This window comes from Haliotis rubra, unplaced genomic scaffold (assembly GCF_003918875.1).
Source record: "Haliotis rubra isolate DU_JTF1 unplaced genomic scaffold, ASM391887v1 Scf55, whole genome shotgun sequence".
NCBI lineage: Eukaryota > Metazoa > Mollusca > Gastropoda > Lepetellida > Haliotidae > Haliotis > Haliotis rubra.
In genome coordinates this window covers 1232761-1254560 of record NW_025767246.1, presented here as the reverse complement: position 1 = coordinate 1254560, position 21800 = coordinate 1232761, and the positions used below count along the sequence as shown (strand labels likewise).

At 38.8% G+C, this 21800-nt stretch overlaps 1 protein-coding gene across 1 annotated transcript; it reads left to right on the top strand.

The window, feature by feature from the left end:
- The first annotated feature begins 14 nt into the window (after positions 1-14).
- LOC124253672 (inositol monophosphatase 3-like) lies at positions 15-21012 on the top strand. Its single transcript, XM_046687488.1, has 5 exons — positions 15-343; positions 14953-15118; positions 16440-16535; positions 17448-17630; positions 19929-21012. The coding sequence occupies exons 1-5, from the start codon at positions 17-19 to the stop codon at positions 20222-20224; spliced, it is 1068 nt and encodes a 355-aa protein (XP_046543444.1). The 5' UTR covers positions 15-16; the 3' UTR covers positions 20225-21012.
- Positions 21013-21800: the final 788 nt, after the last annotated feature.

Sequence of the window (21800 nt, the reverse complement as noted above, 5' to 3'; positions counted from 1 at the left end):
TTACAAAATGGCAATCATGGCGCCGGTGAACGTTCGGTTAAATCCTGTAGGTTTAGCTGTCGGCGTGGCAGTTATCATCAGTATATCTTTTTACATATTTGGTCTTCCAGGGCTATTTAGACAAGAACCGAGAATTAGCATGAAAGAACTTTTGTCGGTCAGTGTTGAACTAGCTCGGCGTGGAGGATCACGAGTCAAAGCTATCGTTGAGGAGAAAAAGGGTTTGGAAGCTGAAGTCAAGGGAAAAACTAAAGAAGGGGAAAACGAGATGCTTACACAAGGCGACTTGCAGTCTCATAAAGCTATATTCTATGGGTTTGAGAAAGCTTTCCCTGGATTAAGAGTAAGTATTCACATCCTACTTTGTTCATTCAATTTGATTGATTATTTACTGTGTGCAATCAACGTGAAACACCTGTGTCATATCATCGTGTGATATGTTTTACCAAGGTATTAGGTAGAGCCATGCAAAATCTATTAACGACATTTGAGTTGTAATGTTAAAGAGGAAAGTGTGGATGTTGTCACTTAATTTCTGTAAACGTGGCAGAATTATGTAATGTCTATTTGTATTGATTGTCATGTGACATTGTGTTGACACGTTTTATGTCATCTTCTTGAACTGTGTTTGTCCAATGATGTCATAGGGGTTAAAAGGGTGTGGAATAACTGTCATCTGTTATTATGTCACACAGCATAAAAAGTAATATTTCAAAGTTAAGACACATAGTCTTGGCACAGACAAATGTGCACAGTACAAAACAAATAACAGTTTAACAGGGATTGGGATAAAGAACTTTGACAATGGGCCATTTTCAGGATTATTAGCCATTTTCTGAATTTCGAATGGACCAATGCCCCTGTATCAACTGTAAACTTCCAAATTTTAATGGGCAATTTTTTATTCTAATGTGCAAAGTGGCCCCTGCCTTTCCCAATCCCTGGTTTAAAACTACCTCTATCAATGAAATATGTTTGAAATTCAGTTTGAAAGTCAAGGGAGCTTTGTCATTACTCTTCAATAAAAAGTAAAAATTTCAGTGTCTTGTTTAGTGGGTTTTTTATATAAAATGCTTAACCTCAGTCTAATTCTTAATGGAAACTGATTTGATGAGGCCACTACTACTATTCCTCGCCGAGTATATACAGCTACTTTGGAGCTTCTGTTCATACAGTACAATAAATAGATCAACTGAAGATTGTTATTTGTTTGTAGCTTCAGATATTAGTGTGCAGTTGTGGTAACCAGACAAAATCCACCCGGACAAAATATACCCCAAAATTGCAACCCCGGACAAAATCCACCTCTTCTTAACAGAAAAATGGACAAAATCCATCCTTCTAAAATTGCTGTAGTTAAAAGTTTTAGTGTGTCCTGATCTTTGATCAAGATGTTTTTCTCAAGCATTGCAAGCATTGTTTTGATAGCATTTACGCTTTCCTAATTGGCTGTTGTTCCTAGATGTTGTTTCAAACATTAAAGGTTTCTCCATTTCTCACATTTTGATCACTACTTAATCCCCTTTCATGTATAATTAAAGAATTAAGATGTTTTTGCAAGCCTGATTGGAGCCCTTTATACTCATGTTTTGATAGAACATACTTTTTAATGAGTTTGAGATCATCCTGTTTATTTTAAATGAGTTTGAGATCATCTAGTTAAGATACAAGGCTTCTATAGTATATATATAGTTTGTGTCAAAAAATGTAAATTCCTGTCGGCGACATTGGCTACAGCTAAAAAGCCGACGTTAAACCCTAAATCATCATCATCAATGTAAATTCACCATACATCATGGAAGTGATACAGAACAACAAGATTCGTTCGAAGTTGCTATATCAGGGCTGTGCAGTGTAAGTACAATGTATAGTGCTTCCATGAATTGTGGCAAGATGTTTATTCATAGATATGCCTGAATGATAATAAGAAATAAGAATCAGGTTGTATAGAATCAGGAAAACAGTGGCCCAGTGTAGAATCAGTAGATTACTATGATTACAGGCAAAATTAATAATGATATGGGTGATGTGAGTTAGTGTATGAAGGAGAGGGCAGAAGGAAACACGCTTTTTGCTGTTAAATTTAATAAGCATTATCATTAGTGCATGGTATTGCTCACAATATGAAGATCTATAATCAGAGCTCAGTAATCAGTCAATAATCGATTGTATTCATAAACCCCACCACAAAACCCATGTGAGCAATAACATGAGTGAGTGAGTTATTATTTAACATCACATCGGCAATATTTCAGCCATATCGTACGAAAACATATGTGACATTGAAATGGAACAGATGTATATTATAAAAACCTGTCGACGAAGGACAGTAAAACAACTAGACTATCAGAATTACAACTTAAACTAGTGTGGAAAATTAAAACTAATACAGGGTTCGAAATACCCCATATATTAGTGTGCCATGGCACGGTAATTATTGAAATGGCACGGCTAAAAAATGTTCTCAGTGCCCTTTTGACACGCCTGATTTTTCAGAGACATAACTCACATTTAGTCATTTAATCCCTAAAACAATTATTTTTTTCCAAATTAAATAATACCATACATATTTGAATGCTCATAAACCCATTTCTTTATTTAACAATAAATTTCAAATGATCATCATCATTGTCATTTATTCTAAAAACGTGGGCATACTCAATTTCTGAAAGGCACACCTAAACTATTTGTCTGGTGCCCTAAGGCACACTTAGAAAAAAAAGTATTTCTATCCCTGCTAATAGCACTATTTGGACAATACAATATATAAACTGGCTATAGATCGCCAACAACTGAAGGTAGATCACCAAACTAGGGACCATGGGGACTTACAGTACTTTTGCTACCTGCATGGACCCTAGTTTGATTTATATCACCCCTTCAGCCGCTGGCGATTGAAGTCAAATTTAGCTAAAATTAAAAGTGAGCAATAACGGGACACAGTTATAACATTGTGCAAATGAAACGAAAAAGGCACCAATTAATACCACGATCAAGACTATTGAGGATGCTTCCTGTTGAGACACGCACACAAGTGTTTCACAATGTTTACATTGCAGTTTCAGAGTCAGGAAACTGTATCAGTTGTTTAGGTCTTGGTTTAATGTTTCAAGTTAATGAATATCGATTTATCTGCCAAGATCAATCAGTTGACCGATTATTCGATCAAAGGCTCCAGCACTAATCATCATTATCATTTTCACACCCTGTATCTTTAGTTTGACAGTACTGCAGTCACTGGTAATTGTTGTGATAACACTGTCAACATGGTCAAAGAATTCATTTTGTTATTGTTTCACTGAATATAAATATCAATGCTCATGATGTTGATCACTGGATTGTCTGTTCCAGACTCAATTATTTACAGACCACTGCCATAACGAATTATTCAACACATACAAGCTGTTATCATGGTTATAGTGTTTCATGGTTATAGTGTTAAACTCAGAAACTGATGAAACAATTACCGTACCAAGTGTATTAATAATCTCTATCATTGTCTTTTTTAGTCGTTTTCCCCAATTTTCCTGTCACAAGCACTTATTATTAAAATCATTGATAACCCTTGTTCTTTTGATAATATAACCCATGACGATCCGGGTTAGAATGGATCTACAGTAACCCATGGTTGTCGTATGAGGCAACTAATGGGATCAGGTGGTCAGGCTCGCTGACTTGGTTGACACATGTCATCGGTTCCCAATTGCGTAGATCAATGCTCATGCTGTTGATCACTGGATTTTCTGGTCCAGACTCGATTATTTACAGACAGGCGCGCCATATAGCTGGAATATTGCTGAGTGCTGCGTAAAACTAAACTCACTCACTCACTTTTGATAATATACTCAGGTGATTCAACATATGCTACTCACTCATCCGTATCGATTCACATTTAAATTGAGTATTATTTCACACATGGAATATTTACAACAGCAATGGAGTGACTTTGTTGACAAAAGGGGGTTCCACTTACAATGTATTAAACATATTCATTATTACATATGTATGGTATATCTAGGGTATTCAATGTCAGGGCTCAATTTAAGGGATGTTAACCTACTTGCACCAGGTGCAACCTAAGATAAAAACCTAGTTGCACAAGTCAAATTCCAGTTGCAATGTAGTGTGCTAAAACATCAGAGGTTTTGGTGCACATAAACATATTTCCGTGACGTAGTACCATGAAATCACAGCAACACAGATACGCAGCTGATCCCTGTTTACAAGAGCTGTCATAGCCGAGAAGTGTCTATAAATGGCAATGTTTTGGTGCCATAGCTATTCAAAGTTTAGAAATGAACTGACATACTTAGATTTGTTATTGATTTATTTCTCAAAACTTGACTTGCACATGGTGCACTTTTGACTAATAACTAGGTTGCACTTTGTGATTTGAGTTGCACCAGTGCAAGTAACAAAGCACTAAATCGAGCCCTGAATGTACAATTATAAACTTTGTATTATGAGTTTTTTAAGGAGTTTTATATTCTGTATTTGAAATTTGAGTTTAGTTGATTGAAATGAGAAATATTTATTTTCAAAGTGAGACCAGATATTTTGGATGTTTCAACACTATTAAAATTCACCAATATTGCTGCCAATTAAATATGGTAATGTGTGTGGTATTGTTAAGAAAGTATGATTATCATGATTATTGTATCATTAACAAAGGATCGCGATACCTAGCACATTGGGACATAGCCGTATTGGGACATCTATCATGGAGTAATGATTAATAATGAAGTTTTGTATAAATTACTATTCCTTGATAAGGGCTTTCACCAGAAACCTAAATGGTACCATACACAAGCAACCATAATACATCTATGCTATGACATTGTTTAAATCTTGCGAGAAATGGGTTATTGATATTTCATTAAATCAACAGATAACCAGAGTTCGGCCATTTACACAACTAGTTGGACACAGCTGGTGTTATTGATTAATAGTTTACTGCGAATGTCTGTCACACAGATGTTGAACCGCCTTATGCATACTCTATGGATGTTAATATTTCACAGAGTTAAATTATCTGATCATTCACCTGTGTATCCCAAAGTGTGAAGTTTATATTGGCTGTATGTGTTCAGGACTGCCAGTGCACAGAAATCAAACTATTATAAAAAGACTTTTCTGAAATTGTTTTTATCATTCTTAATGCCGCTTTGACCATTGGCCAGACCAATTTTATTTCTTGTTTTACGGATTTTTGTCCTCAGAAAACCTATAGTCAGTTTGCAGTGAAAACGTACCAATGAATTTCCCTTTAAACAAAAAAGTAAATCAAATAAAGTGAAATTTAAGATTGTGAATCCTTGCCAAGTTTACCTTGCCAATTGGGGGAACATTTAAATCTCAGAAGAATTTTATTCATCTTAGGATAAAAGTTGTTTAACAAACGATCATAGATTCAAATCGCTATTATTGGTTTGTATTACAAGGGAGTAAGTGTAGTAGTTTGATCAGTGAAACAAATGCACGTGCAGTACGTGATGAGCGTTAACTTAGACCAACCATACTTGTTCTAGGTGTTTCATCTAATCTGTATTGACTAGACTGTATTGACCGACTGTATTGACAGGCAGTATTGACTAGACTGTATTGACCGACTGTATTGACCAACTGTATTGTCTAGACTGTATTGACTAGACTGTATTGGCCGACTGTATTGACAGACAGTATTGACTAGACTGTATTGACCGACTGTATTGACAGGCAGTATTGACCGACTGTATTGACAGGCAGTATTGACTAGACTGTATTGACAGGCAGTATTGACTAGACTGTATTGACTAGACTGTATTGACAGGCAGTATTGACTAGACTGTATGGACAAGACATTATGGACTAGACTGTATCGACCGACTGTATTGACAGGCTGTGTTGACTAGACAGTATTGAATACACTGTTTTAACTAAACAGTATTGACTAGACTGTATTGGCTAGTATGGGGCGGTGGGGTAGACTAGTGGCTAAAGCGTTCATTCATCACGTGGAAGACCTGGGTTCGATTCCCCATGTGGATACAATGTGTGAAGCCTGTTTTGATATTGCTGGAATATTGCTAAAAGTGGCATAAAACTAAACTCACTCACTGTATTGACTAGTAGAAATACAATTTTATGCAACTGTTAAGTTTCATCCTTTTGAAACGAGGATTCATTGAGACAAGATACAGAACAAAGTGTGTTAATACCTCAAAGTTAAAACAATGTAGACTGATAGAGTTAAAGCCCTTTGATAAGACATAATTCAGTTTTGCAGTCATTTACGCATGAAAAAGGCCACATTTATGTGACCCGTGAGTTGAGTAGAAGAAATTCAGTTTTATTCTTTTTTCATTTTTTAACAATTTACATTGTAACAACAAAACCAATTCCAACTAAAAAGGGTAAATTGCCAAATGCACCACAGATAACTGTGCTAACGTCATTATCAAAGAGGGGCGGTGCGGTAGCCTAGTGGTTAAAGCAATCGCTCATCACGCCGAAGCCACAGGTTCGATTCCCCACATGGTTACAATGTGTGAAGCCCATTTCTGGTGTCTCCCGCCGTGATATTGCTGTAATATTGCTAAAAGAGGCGTAAAACTAAACACACCTAATCGCAATTATCAAAGATTTCTGTTTGATGCTTAAGAGAGCCTTCCATGTTAATATCAGGAAATTTGTTCTGTATTTTCAGCATTCGTAGTTCATGGAATCTACACAATACCTTGGATCCATTTATCATTACCTGCATTTGAACATTTTACTGACCAATCACACGTGAAAATATGGAAAAGGGAAATGGCGATGGGAGGAAGACCTAAAGATATTTTAGGGCTTTCTTTCGAGTGCAAGTCGTTTTTTCAATGTTGAATTTTCTCGCAAATTCTACCGTAATCAATGGGACAGGCTACCATGTTGTTGGTATCACCTTTGCTGCTTGAGGCGGGGTAGCCTTTTGGTAACCTTGTGGTTAAAGTGTTCGCTCATCACACAGAAGGCCCAAGTTAAATTCCCCACATGGGTACAATTTGTGAAGCCCATTTCTGGAGTCGCCCGTCGTGATATTGCTGGAATATTGCTAAAAGCAGCGTAAAACTAAACTCATTCACTCATTCCATCTTGAGGCTGGTGAGTCACTTGTATTCAGATTGGTTGGTTAGAATGACACGTGTAGCAAATCATGCCAATGAACATGATGAAGAGAATTAACAGGTAATTTAAGATTGTGAGAACCAGGAGAATGGTTCCAGGAGTTAGTATACAGGCCTACCAAAGAAAACTTTGCCACTGTGCAGAAAAATGCAGAAAAGCCCACATTAATCGTGGAAATAGCAACAGAATTGGTCTTCGGTGACCCATGGTTGTCATAAGAGGCGACTAACTGGATTGGGGGCAGTGGGGTAGCCTGATGGTTAAAGCTAAAAGCGGCGTAAAACCAAATTCACTCACTCACTAAGGGGATTGGGTGGTCTGACTCACTGGCTTGTTGTCATCATTAGATTTATGCTGATGATGTCAATCACTGGATTGTCTGCTCTAGATTCAGTTATATACAGGCCGCTTTGATATAGCTGGAGAATTGCTGAGTATGGCATTAAACAACAAACTAATGTTTATGGAAATGCAACACGTGGAGATATAGAGGATGCGAGGAATTGATGTAGTGTATCAAGCTGTTCAGCATCAGGCAAGCTGCTTCCTCTATGCCTCAGGTTGTCTGTTCGTCATGGAGGAATGGTTTCTGCTGCCAGGTCCAATAGGTCTAACCCTTTATAACCTGCAGTTGGCGGTGGGGTAGCCAAGTGGTTAAAGCATTCGCTCATCACGCTGAAGACCCGGGTTCGATTTCCCACATGGGTTCAATGTGTGAAACCCATTTCTGGTGTACCCTGCTGTGATATTGCTGGAATATTGGTGAAAGCGGCATAAAACCATACTCACTCACTCACTTTAGCCGCAGTGAACTTAAATCTTTACACCTATATTGTAAAGTTATATATATTTTTAAGAGTTAGTTTTACATGTGAGTTATCTCTGAATAGTAACGATCAAATGAGTTCCTGGAACCTTTCACAGATATTCCCATCTAAGCTCTGAAAAACGAAAGTAGTTTGTTCTATCTGTTTATGTCTTTGAGTGTAATATGTAATATTTGAGATTACACCTGTTCCATTTGACCACATCCTTAAAGGAATTGTGTATTCATAACTTCTAACCAATTGAGACGTGACAATCTGCAATTGTCAGAGGGGTACACAAAGCACATGATCTAGCCTACCAGATGTCAGACTTCCATTTTCGTGGAAGCCCGGCGGCTGAGTGGGTTAGATGGCTGACTTTGTGTGCAGGTGATTAGATGCCTGAGTGTGGGTTTCTAGGAGGACTAGAATCTGTACTTTACTAGTTAATGTCATCCCAAATGTAAAGTATTACATTTTATCACTTTCTTGCATGTTGCAGAACATGTTACGTTTGAACACTTTCTAAAGGCATTGTGTATTCTTGGAGTGAATGAGTAATATGGATTTTCACCACATCAAACATTCAGTCCTATTAAATCATATTATGGGAGGCAGGGATTTACATTGAGTCCTGTATTTGAGGGACCCTGGGACTCATTTTCATTGGTCCTGGACAACAAAATCGGGGTCCCAGACACTTAATATTATTATCAATACTTTTAGTGTATTGTGTATCATGATCATCACGTTGTTACAGTAATTAAATTGCAAATAATACTATAACCCAGCTAGTAGCAAACTCAGTGATAACTTATTGTCACTTGATTGGAATTTTTACAAAAAGTATTTGGCATTTTTCTGAGTCCCTGTGGACACGCTAATAATTTTGTTGCGTCCATTGTCAAATTTTATGAGTATAGGATGCAGGAATTTGCGTCCTGTAAATCCCTGGGGAGGACACACAAAGTGATGCAGCCATAAGAGTGAGTGAGTTTAGTTTTACGCCGCACTCAGCAATATTCTCAGCTATAGGGTGGCAGTCTGTAAATAATCGAGTCTTGACCTGACAATCCAGTGATCAACATCATGAGCATTGATCTACAGAATTGAGACTCGATGAAATGTGTCAACCAATCAGTGAGTCTGACCACCCGATCCTGTTAACTGCCTCTTACGACAAGCATGGGATGCTGAAGACACAGATCATTATGGGCTTTAAGATGTATATCAGAGGCCCAGATAAGCTGCGTATCCGGGTAAAATACGCTTAGTAACTTTCCGCATTGATGAAATAATTGTTGCGTACCAATTACGCATTTAAAATGTTAGATACGCAAAAAGTTTAAAACAAATGCGTACGGAATATATTTATAAAAATCGCTTGCGTAATGAAAAAGACATCGATTGCTATCAAGTTGTACTGTTAGTATAGGACAAGTGTTGTACTGTCAGTATAGGATGAGTGATTTTTTTATGAAATCATTTCCATTATATTTAAGTTGGTTTTGATTAGGTATGACATAAGGCAGAACATACCTGCTTAGTAAACTTACTCAATGACATATACTTAGGTGAGTAAAATGACTGAAATACGCACATATTTGAAAGCAGTGGGTAACGGAAAATGAAATACCCACTCAACATTCATAATACCCACTCCAAAAAAATACAGTGGGTACAGTACCCACATGAGCTAAATCTTATCTGGAGCTCTGGTATATTCACTAGGACGATACCGCAATATGCTTTCCAAATTACAGTATTCTTTTCTGAGTTATTGTATATTGGGTAAAAAGATATAACAAGTTGTTTGATTATCTCTATGTTAGAATCTACACAGACTTTCATTCACAACTGGTGTCTCCCTTCATAAGAAATTGACAAAATGGCATATTCTACATACTATAAATTGTACAAATAAGAAAGAAAGAATCCCTAACAACCCAACCTAGTTTCTGTTATGAGAACCATAGCATCCATTTTAATGGCTTAGTAAGCTGAACATAGGACCAGCATGTAATCTGTGTCACTCCGATCAAAAACTTTATTTCAAAATACAATGCTATATATATTTCGCTATACTGATACCTGGATTGCAATATATTGCAGTCTAGTGGTGGTCCGATTAATTGAAATAATCGAAGATTGGTCGCAGTGGCCAAACGACCAAGCAATCGATCACATTTTCTCATAATCAAACACAAACGATTTTGGAATGCTTGATGATGGAACATATCTAGGATGTTGTCAGGGCCTGAAAACGTGTTTATTTCTAAGAAAACTCATTTCACTTTCTGAAAAGTCATGACTGAATATTTCTTGAAGAATCTGGGAAGATAATGTTACACTGGAACTGAATCATTTTACACTGGATGTGAAATCTGCAAATGTAATTTGTGCATTTTTTTAAAAACAAGAACAGAGAACCAAATGTTTTTTTCTTTATACTTATACTAACCTGAATAGGAAAATCTGAAAAATGACGCTAACCAATTTTTTTTTCGATGATTGGTCGTTGGTATTGAAGCAATCATCAATTGTGAGATTTCAACCAATTCCCAACACTATTGCAGTCAAATATATTTTCCAATACATAATGGTATATTCACTCTCTATCATAACATTGAATGAATTTAACATGAGTATGTTTGTCATCTGTTCATGAGGATGTATATTTATATATTCATTAGCTTCCTGTACCGGTATGAATTTCAAATCATCCTGACGTGGAAATGTTTTTCATATCAATATCATGATAAATCCACGACACAGTGATTACAGATAATTACCTCTTCATGACTAATTAGCATATTTAGTTAGCAGATGTTGTCATGGTTACCACATCTTTAATGTCTGTTTTCTTTAGCGCAAAACGGGCTACCACATACAGTGTATGAAAAAGCCCAAATCCCAGCCAGACATCAGGGCTGGTAACTTAAATAACCAGACCAGACACCAAGATATGGTGTATTTATTCAGATGTATGGAACATCTAAATTTTATACCAGACCATCGGGCTGGCTAGCTGTAATTGAGACCGTCTGTCAGAAATCAAGCCCGTTTCGGGCGATAGACGTTTCGGGCGATCAGACGTGCCTTATTTCATACACTGCCACATAGATGTTAGAACATTCTGACATGAACAAGATGGCAACAACATTCAACTGCAGATATCATGAACTCTAAGGGACTTAAATTTTAGTTCATTATGGCCGCTATATGTATTTAACAGGCTGACATTGGACGTCAAATCATGTGACTAAAGAAATAGGACATACAGTGGAAGCTCTTAAAACCGGCAGCCCTCCAATCTGGCATGTTCTCAATATCGACACTAGAATTTGGTCCCGGCAGAAGCTAGTTAATTTCTGATCATTTACATCCCCTCTAATCCAGGGTCAGCATTCCGTATTTCGGCACAACAAAGACCGCCCAATTGACTGTTTGTACAGTAATTAATGCTCTCTAAACTGGCATCCGGTATCTCGGCTCTCCTGTTGATTGGCGGATGGGCTGAACGTGTATTAACAACACAGTGGATTACCATCGGCATTAAACTCATTGATGTTGCCTGATAAAAGGAGTATGGATAAGGATTAGGCCTAAGTAGATGAGGTAAATTAGTGAGTGACACATGTCACTTGTATTATTAATTAATTGTCCTGTCACAATTTGTCAGTCGCTCACCGTGTCAAGATGGCTAGACCAGTCAAGCGGGCTAGATTGGAATTAACTCGTGAACAGAAAATATGATGACTATCAACACGTGTAGTTGTACTTTACGGCACACGGAAGATCATTCTCAGGTTGAAAAGGGAAAAGTCCTCTAAACCTGCACGCCCTCTATACCGGCATTTTTTGCCGGTCCCAACGAATGCCGGTTTAGAGGGCTTCCACTGTATATGCACTGTGTCAAATGCATTTTGTACATTGGGCCCGTAAGTAGGTCACAGCACTTCACGTGCCTTAGTACTTCCGGTGACAAACAACGTTTCATACCTCTTCAAATGGTCTCATGGTTGTCAGTTGACAGTAAGGAACCGATAATCCTCGCAGGAATAACAAATTTGTGATCTAACCATTCCCTAATTAGCCAACTATTACGACTGTCAACAGCTGTGACAGCCATGCATGGTCTAGTAAAGTTATATTTGGCGGTCATGCAGTTTGGAACCAGAACTGCTTCTTGAATATATACGCTGTCGCCAGAAATCTGGTACCGGGAAGTAAGCTGGGTCCCGTCTCGCATATCGCAAGTTGCCACGTATCAGAAGTAGTGCCTCACGAGATTTGCAGGTCCTATTCCTCTCCTACACAAGTAAATGCATGTGGCAAATATATTGTTGAGGCAGACTGTTTGACATATACATGTACATGTCAAGGTGTATGTCTAAAGCTTTCCACTTGCAAGTAGGTGGGGCCTTCAATACATTTCCATTACTGGATTTTCCAGTTTCAGTCAGTGTATTTATAGATGAAATATATCCTTGTGACTTGGTAGCCTTGGGGTTGAAGTGTTTGGCTCATTGTCAAAGTGTTCGAATCCATGTTAGTATCATTTGTAAATTATTTCTGGTGTGCTGTGGTATTCCAGGAATATTGCTAGAAGTCATGAAATCTTTAGGTAGGTAGTTGACTTGATAATTTGAAAATGTAAAATTAGTACTGCAATTTACATGGCTTTCTTGCTCAGTATGCAACAAATGGCGGAAGCTGAAATGAGTTACATGATTCGCAAATGTACCAAGTTATAAAACTCTGATACACCTTGTTCTGTGATAATTATGGGCACAGGACATGGTGTGCCAACACTAGCTGTGGCATGTAGTATGTGTACAGTCTAGCACTGAGTCTGGTCATGTATTTATGGTGGTTTAAATGTCATCAATATCACTGTACCTCAGGTGACACCTTGAAGTATCCCCATGTTGAATGTGACACCTTGAAGTATCCCCATGTTGAGTGTGACACCTTGAAGTATACCCATGTTGAATGTGACACCTTGAAGTATACCCATGTTGAATGTGACACCTAGAAGTATCCCCATGTTGAGTGTGACACCTTGAAGTATACCCATGTTGAATGTGACACCTTGAAGTATACCCATGTTGAGTGTGACACCTTGAAGTATCCCCATGTTGAGTGTGACACCTTGAAGTATGCCCATGTTGATTATGACACCTTGAAGTATCTTCATGTTGAGAGTGACACCTAGGAGTATCCCCATGTTGAGTGTGACACCTTGAGTATGAAGTATGACCCCATGTATCCCCATGTTGAGTGTGACACCTTGAAGTATCCCCATGTTGAGTGTGACACCTTGAAGTATCCCCATGTTGAATGTGACACCTTGAAGTATCCCCATGTTGAGTGTGACACCTTGAAGTATACCCATGTTGAATGTGACACCTTGAAGTATACCCATGTTGAATGTGACACCTTGAAGTATCCCCATGTTGAGTGTGACACCTTGAAGTATGCCCATGTTGATTATGACACCTTGAAGTATCCCCATGTTGAGTGTGACACCTTGAAGTATCCCCATGTTGAGTGTGACACCTTGAAGTATCCCGATGTTGAGTGTGACACCTTGAAGTATCCCCATGTTGAGAGTGACACCTAGGAGTATCCCCATGTTGAGTGTGACACCTTGAAGTATCCCCATGTTGAGTGTGACACCTTGAAGTATCCCCATGTTGAGTGTGACACCTTGAAGTATCCCCATGTTGAGTGTGACACCTTGAAGTATGCCCATGTTGATTATGACACCTTGAAGTATCTTCATGTTGAGAGTGACACCTAGGAGTATCCCAATGTTGAGTGTGACACCTTGAAGTATCCCCATGTTGAGTGTGACACCTTGAAGTATTCCCATGTTGAGTGACACCTTGAAGTATCTTCATGTTGAGAGTGACACCTAGGAGTATCCCCATGTTGAGTGTGACACCTTGAAGTATCCCCATTTTGAGTGTGACACCTTGAAGTATCCCCATGTTGAGTGACACCTTGAAGTATCCCCATGTTGAGTGACACCTAGAAGTATCCCCATGTTGAGTGTGACACCTTGAAGTATCCCCAAGTTGACTGTGACACCTTGAAGTATCCCCATGTTGAGTGACACCTTGAAGTATCCCCATGTTGAATGTGACACCTTGAAGTATCCCCATGTTGAGTGTGACACCTTGAAGTATACCCATGTTGAGTGTGACATCTTGAAGTATCCCCAAGTTGACTGTGACACCTTGAAGTATCCCCATGTTGAGTGACACCTTGAAGTATCCCCATGTTGAATGTGACACCTTGAAGTATACCCATGTTGAGAGTGACACCTTGAAGTATCCCTATGTTGAATGTGACACCTTGAAGTATTCCCATGTTGAGTGTGACACCTTGAAGTATTCCCATGTTGAGTGTGACAACTTGAAGTATTCCCATGTTGAATGTGACACCTTGAAGTATCCCCATGTTGAGTGTGACACCTTGAAGTATCCCCATGTTGAATGTGACACCTTGAAGTATCCCCATTTTGAGTGTGACACCTTGAAGTATTCCCATGTTGAATGTGACACCTTGAAGTATACCCATGTTGAGTGTGACACCTTGAAGTATACCCATGTTGAATGTGACACTTTGAAGTATACCCATGTTGAGAGTGACACCTTGAAGTATCCCTATGTTGAATGTGACACCTTGAAGTATTCCCATGTTGAATGTGACACCTTGAAGTATTCCCATGTTGAATGTGACACCTTGAAGTATACCCATGTTGAATGTGACACCTTGAAGTATCCCCATGTTGAGTGTGACACCATGAAGTATCCCCATGTTGAGTGTGACACCTTGAAGTATCCCCCATGTTGAGAGTAACACCTTGAAGTATCCCCATGTTGATTATGACACCTTGAAGTATCCCCATGTTGAGTGTGACACCATGAAGTATCCCCATGTTGAATGTGACACCTTGAAGCATCCCCATGTTGAGTGTGACACCTGGCTTCAGGTAATGTCCGAGGAGCACGACACTGAGCCGGTAGACCTGACCACCATCCCCAATGTCAACAAGGAACTGAAGGAGGTGACAGACATTGTACAAAGTGACCAATCCATACCCATGAACTCCATCGCTATCTGGATTGACCCACTAGACGCCACACAGGAATATACAGGTATGTCCCTGCACTTGATACAAACCCCGTGAAGATCCGGGTTAGAATTGATCTTCAGTAACCCATGCTTGTCGCAAGAGGCGACTAACAGGATCGAGTGGTCAGGCTCGCTGACTTGGTTAACACGTCATTATATCCTAACTGCGTAGATTGATGCGCATGCTGTTAATCACTGGATTGTCTGGTCCAGACTCTCCAGACTGCCACCATATAGCTGGGATAATGCTAATTGTGGCGTTATACAACAAACCAACCACTTGTTACAGATGACTCTATTGTAATATTATTTGTTTCAAGCAGGGATGGAAATAACTTTAAGATTGATTGTGTACTCCGGTACAGTGGCACATGTAAAGTCACTTGCCCTGATAATTTTTCCACTATACCAACCGTTTTCTTGCTGATTTTTTAAATAAACAACATAATTAATATTGGAAAGTCAACTGGACACCGGTACAGTGTGATATACAAATTTGCTTGCCCGACAGAAAAAAACACTGGACTCGGGCGTTGGGCAATGGGTTATTTCCACCCCTGTACAAGGATTTGATTTAAACACAGAATAGAAAAAGATTGTTTCAGTTTGCTTATATTTGCCCAACTGAACAAAGTTTGAGAGATGTAATCAGACATAGGACTGACCATTTTGTATTCTGTGAGGGACCTAAAACTTTCATGTTAGTACAATGTTGCAGAAAACCATAAAAACAAATTGTTCACAAAAATCTGTTTGATCTCTGGATATGCTGGTTGTTAGTCAAACATATTCTTACATCTGCCCCAAATTCATGTTCGTCACTGCTGAGTGCCCTTTAAAGAGTGAGTGAGTTTAGTTTTACACCGCACTCAGCAATATTCCAGCTATACGACGGCAGTCTGTAAATAATTAAGTCTGGACCAGTCAATCCAGTGATCAACAGCATGAGCATTGATCTACGTAATTGGGATACAATGACATGTGTCATCAGCAAGCCTGACCACCCGATCCCGTTAGTCACCTCTTACGACAAGCATTGGTTGCTGAAGACCAATTCTAACCCAGATCTCAACGGGTCGCTCTTTAAATAACTCATGCTGGATACCCTTTAAACCAAAGTGTTGTGAATTGTTTTGAATTTGTTCGTCCCTTCTTTTTCATTTTTTAAAGCAACAAGTGAAAAAATTCTCCTGTGTATGAATAATGCTTACTCTGCACCCCAAAAACAAGAAAATATCAGTGAGATAATAAAGGAAACAAAAATGGCTTTGTAGATTAAAGAAAACTCAAATTTGACCTTGACCTTCTCAGGCTGCATTGCATGATATGATGATTATGTTTCAGAGGGATTGAACGAGTATGTTACCACAATGGTGTGTGTTGTGGTGAACGGAGAACCCCGCATTGGCGTTATACATCGACCATTCTCAGATGAAACAGGTAACATCTCCTACCGATAGTTTGGGCCACACCCAGAAATTGTACAGTGGAAGCTTTCTAAACTGGCACTCGTCGGGACTGAAGAAATAGACGGTTTAGACAGTGTGCCGGATTGTACAGCTGACATGATTACCTACGACAAGAAATGAACTCATCTTCACTTTTATTCACTTAATCATGTTAATAACATAAACATGATAAATCAACACATTTTAAACAAATCAGACATTTGGGTTTGTTTCTTCTCAGATTTTCTCTTTCTAAGTTCTCAATGTGGGACGGCACAAATTATCTTTGTCGGCAACCGTGTTGTTACTTAACTTGTGATGGCTGCTGTACGCTCATAATCCACTATTATTTCAACGCAGGATTAATTGAGACAATGTACATCCAGTCAACTCCTCGCCATGTGCTGGATTATACAGCGCTGATTACTGTATAAACACATATTCGGGTGGCTCATTTCATTCCAACTTGCCGGATTGGACAGCTGCCGGTTTTGGCAGCTTCCATTGTATTTATATAGCATGTCATCATCCAGATATGTTTATAAATGCAAATGTTGAAAAACCCTGTCTGGTATTGTTATTATATAAACTGTGTATTGATTCACACTTTCAGTCTGTATTGTTTCCGAAAGTAATTTCAGCTAAAACTAGCTGTCCACCAATATATTTGACCACAATAGCTTCTGGACTGTGTATCTATTATCATAGAAACTTGTGAACGATAAACAGGATCAGGGCCTGGTCTGGCTGCAATATTTGGTTCACGCAAGCTGAATAATTTATGCAAAACTTTACAGTTATAGTGGCAGATGTCAGATATATTCATATGTATGAGAACTGTTGCAGATTTTTACTTTGTCTTCGTGCTGTGTGTATTATCATAAATTGATATGATATTTTGCAGTTTGGGCCTGGGTTGGTTATGGTCACTCTGAAAATTTGAAGAAAGCTGAAAAGGCAGAAACCGAAACTGGTGGATCTAAGAGAAAGAAGATAATCGTATCTCGGTCTCACAAGGGGACAGTGGAGGACGTGGCTAGGGAAGCATTTGGCGAGGACACAGAAGTCATCGGAGCAGGAGGAGCAGGTAGGGTTTATAAATCTCCAGGACAGATCATTCACATGCCTAGGGCAGACCGATCACATGCCGAGGGCAGACCGATCACATGCCTAGGGCAGACCGATCACATGCCTAGGGCAGACCGATCACATGCCTAGGGCAGACCGATCACATGCCTAGGGTAGACCATTCACATGCCTGGGGCAGACCGATCACATGGCTAGGGCAGACCGATCACAAGCTAGGACAGACCATTCACACCTGTAGGACAGAGTGTTCACATTCCAAGGAAAGACAGTTCACATCCCTAGGACAGACCATTCACATGCCTAGGACAGACCTTTCACATCCCTAGGACAGACCGTTCACATCCCTAGGACACACTGTTCACATCCCTAGGACAGACCGTTCACACCCGTAGGACAGACCGTTCACATCCCTAGGACTCACCATTCACATTCCTAGGACAGACCGTTCACAAGCTAGGACAGACCATTCACACCCGTAGGACAGACTGTTCACATTCCAAGGACAGACCGTTCACATTCCTAGGACAGACCTTTCACATCCCTAGGACAGACCGTTCACATCCCTAAGAGAGACCAGACTGTTCACATGCCTAGGACACACCATTAACATCCCTAGGACAGACTGTTCACATCCCTAGGACATACCGTTCACATCCCTAGGACATACCGTTCACAACTCAGAGACAGACCATTCACATCCTTAAGACAGACTGTTTGCAAAGATACCCCTCTGCCCTCTTAAACAATACATACCGATAACATGTAAACGTATATAATGTTGTCAATGTCTTATTAAATAGAAGCCTGTCTCCTGTATCAGGGTCTCTGAAATAAGTTGTTTTGATAAATATGCATGTATCATTATCCCCCTCAACAACAAAGTTGCTGGAGATATAGAAACGAGCTCCATCCCTCCGTCCGTGCGTCCGTCACAATTTGCCCTAAACATATCTCCTAAACTGTTCGTGATAGCTTAACCAAACTTGGTACACATGTCAACCATGATCCTTAGATGTGCCTTTTGGGTGTTAGACCCAGATATGAATTTTATTTTTTGCTGTTTTCATGCAAACATGACTTAGGCTGTGACTATGAGGATGTCATCTTGTCCGAAGCAGATCTCCTAAACTATACATGCTAGCTTCATCAAACTTGGTACACATATCAAGCATGATCCACAGATGTGTCATTTGATGGTTAGACCCATATACAAATTTATTTTTTGTGGTTTCCGTGGAAATGTGACTTTGAGGATGTCATCTTGTTGCATTTCCATGGCAACAAGTTAGGCTTCAGCTCAATTTGGTGGTAGTGCTCCTTTCTGGAACAGATCTTAAAAACCTTTCAATACTCTCCTTCCACTTTGCTATATACACTCCAAAACATTTGACATAATCATAACTAGTATTTTGAGTATTTTGCCGTTGTGGGGGATATTGATGACCTTGTCTTCTTGTATTATTATACAGAGCTACAGATAACTTTTTGGGTCATTGAGTTATGTACTCGCTTCTGTTCATCTCAATTGGGTATCTTAATTTTCCAGGGGCGGTGGGGTAGCCTAATGGTTAAAGCGTTGACTCGTCAGGCCGAAGACCAGGGTTCGAATCCCCACATGGGCACAATGTGTGAAGCCCATTTCTGGTGTCCCCCGCCGTGATGTTGCTGGAATATTGCTAAAAGCGGCGTAAAACCAAACTCAGTCAGTCAGTCTTAATTTTCCATTGAGTAACCGGGGGCGGTTGGGTAGCCTACTGGTTAAAGCGTTGGCTCGTCACGCGGAAGACCCGGGTTTGAATCCCCACATGGGCACAATGTGTGAAGCCCATTTCTGGTGTACCCCGCCGTGATGTTGCTGGAATATTGCTAAAAGCGGCGTAAAACCAAACTCAGTCAGTCAGTCATTGAGTAACCAAATAAATTGTACTCACCTCACTCAGGCTCAATTGGGTATTTTGCCATTTTCCATTAATTTTAAAAATATAATGAAGTTTAAATGTTAGTGTTTGTTATTTATATTTGATCTGTAATATGAGAAAGACTGCAAGTTCATGTCCTGAAATACAACCACAATATACCTCAGTTATTTTATCTATCCACACGTACACAAGCTAAGATTAGACATTTTTGTGTGTACACATGTAAGATCACATTTATTGAGTATTTACAAAAATTCACGCATACTTGTACGCAATAGACTTAATAGGAATTGAGTTTTCATATAAATATTTGCGTATTTACGCAGATACGCAGCTTATCTGTACCTCTGATTATATATATATATATTTACTTTCAGGCTACAAAACTCTGGAGGTGATCAAGGGGAAAGTGAACGCATATACCCATGTGACACTGATCAAGAAGTGGGACATTTGTGCCGGAAACGCCATCATCAGTGCCATGGATGGTAAAATGACGACATTAGAAGGAAACATCATCGACTACTCCCCATTCAATGACTATAAGAATGATAAAGGCTTACTTGCCACATTGTACGATCACTTTGACTATCTGGAAAAACTTGCACCTGTGGTTGAAAAATTTAAGAAAAGTAATGATGCCAAGAAAAAAGAAGAAAAGAAGTCCAAATGATTTCAAACAGGGGAGGTAACTCTAGATGGGGTTCGTAGGGAAGGACAGTCATGTGTATCTTGTGATAGGGTTTATGATGATGTTTATAATTCACACAGTAGCTTCTTAGGATACAGGAAACATATGAAGGATATTATTACAGGATTATTTTCTAGTTATTCTGGTGCTACCACTTATAGCGTCACTCTTTGTTTCAAACATGACCTTACCAGTTTAACACATGGCTTATGAACTATTTTGTGGAATATTTACTTATAAATATATATTTATTTGGTCATTTAAATAATCTGAAATTGAGGCTAAGGTCCAGAGAAAAATGCGATTTATATATGTATATCACAGTCTATTTAGCAAATTTCTTGTTCCAAGAATTAGGGGGTTATGAAAGGGGGGATTTACTGGATCTAGCTATTTTTCTAGGTTCTTTTGGTGATATTAACGATGTTGGAAGCGAACACAGCATTGAAGGTTTTTACATGGAAGTGTTACAGGCGGAATCATATAATGGGCTGCGATATACGGTCGTTCCATTGTTGTTAAGAATACACAACATGAATTAACACTGACTCGCTTACTGTGAATGTAATAGTGGTAGTGGCATGGTTCCTTGAAGCTGATTCCTGCAAGTATTGTTTGTTTGGGATGTTTCATTGCCAGTGTTGTTTGTGAGAATGTCTTTTTTGAGTGTGCCCCATCCTCATACTAATGTTTTTTGTTTTGTAATACTCTGTACCATGATACGCATATTGTACCTCGAGGTCATGTATTAATGGATAAGGTGCATGTAGTACATATAAGAGAAAATAGTCTGCCAATATGTACACATTTTCTTGCCACAATGAACACATTGTCATTATTTATATCATATCTATTCAATGAATTGTTTTATCTTTTCTTTCTGTATGTTAATGGAATTGGTTGCCTAGCAAAGCCAGTGTAAAGATGTCGTGAATTATTTATGATTCTTATTTTGGCAAAGTCCTAATCAGTATGATTATCAATTATAGATTTTTATGCCATCAAACCTGTTTTTATCAACCTTGGGTTTTTCAGGTCTGCGCAAATTATCCTTGGTCATTCCTGCTATTTCAAGCCCACAAGATTGCTTTTTCAGTCCATAAGATAATTCTTGGTCGATATTGCTTTATGCAGTCCATAAGATTAATCATTGGTCAATATTGCTTAATTTATTCCATAAGATTAATCCTTTGTTGATATTGCTCTATTTAGTCCATATGATTAATGCTTTATTCAGTCCATAAGATTAATCCTTGGTCAATATTGCTCTATTCAGTTCATAAGATTAATCCTTGGTTGATATTGCTTTGTTGAGTCCATAAGATTATTTCTTGGTTGATATTGCTTTATTCAGTCCATAAGATTAATCCTTCGTCAATATTGCTTAATTTATTCCATAAGATTAATCCTTTGTTGATAGTACTCTATTTAGTCCATATAATTAATGCTTTATTCAGTTCATAAGATTAATCCTTGGTTGATATTGCCTCAGCAATAGGATACTAGTATTAGCTAGAGTTTTACGATGTACTGAATTTTACGTTTCTGAGTTTACCAG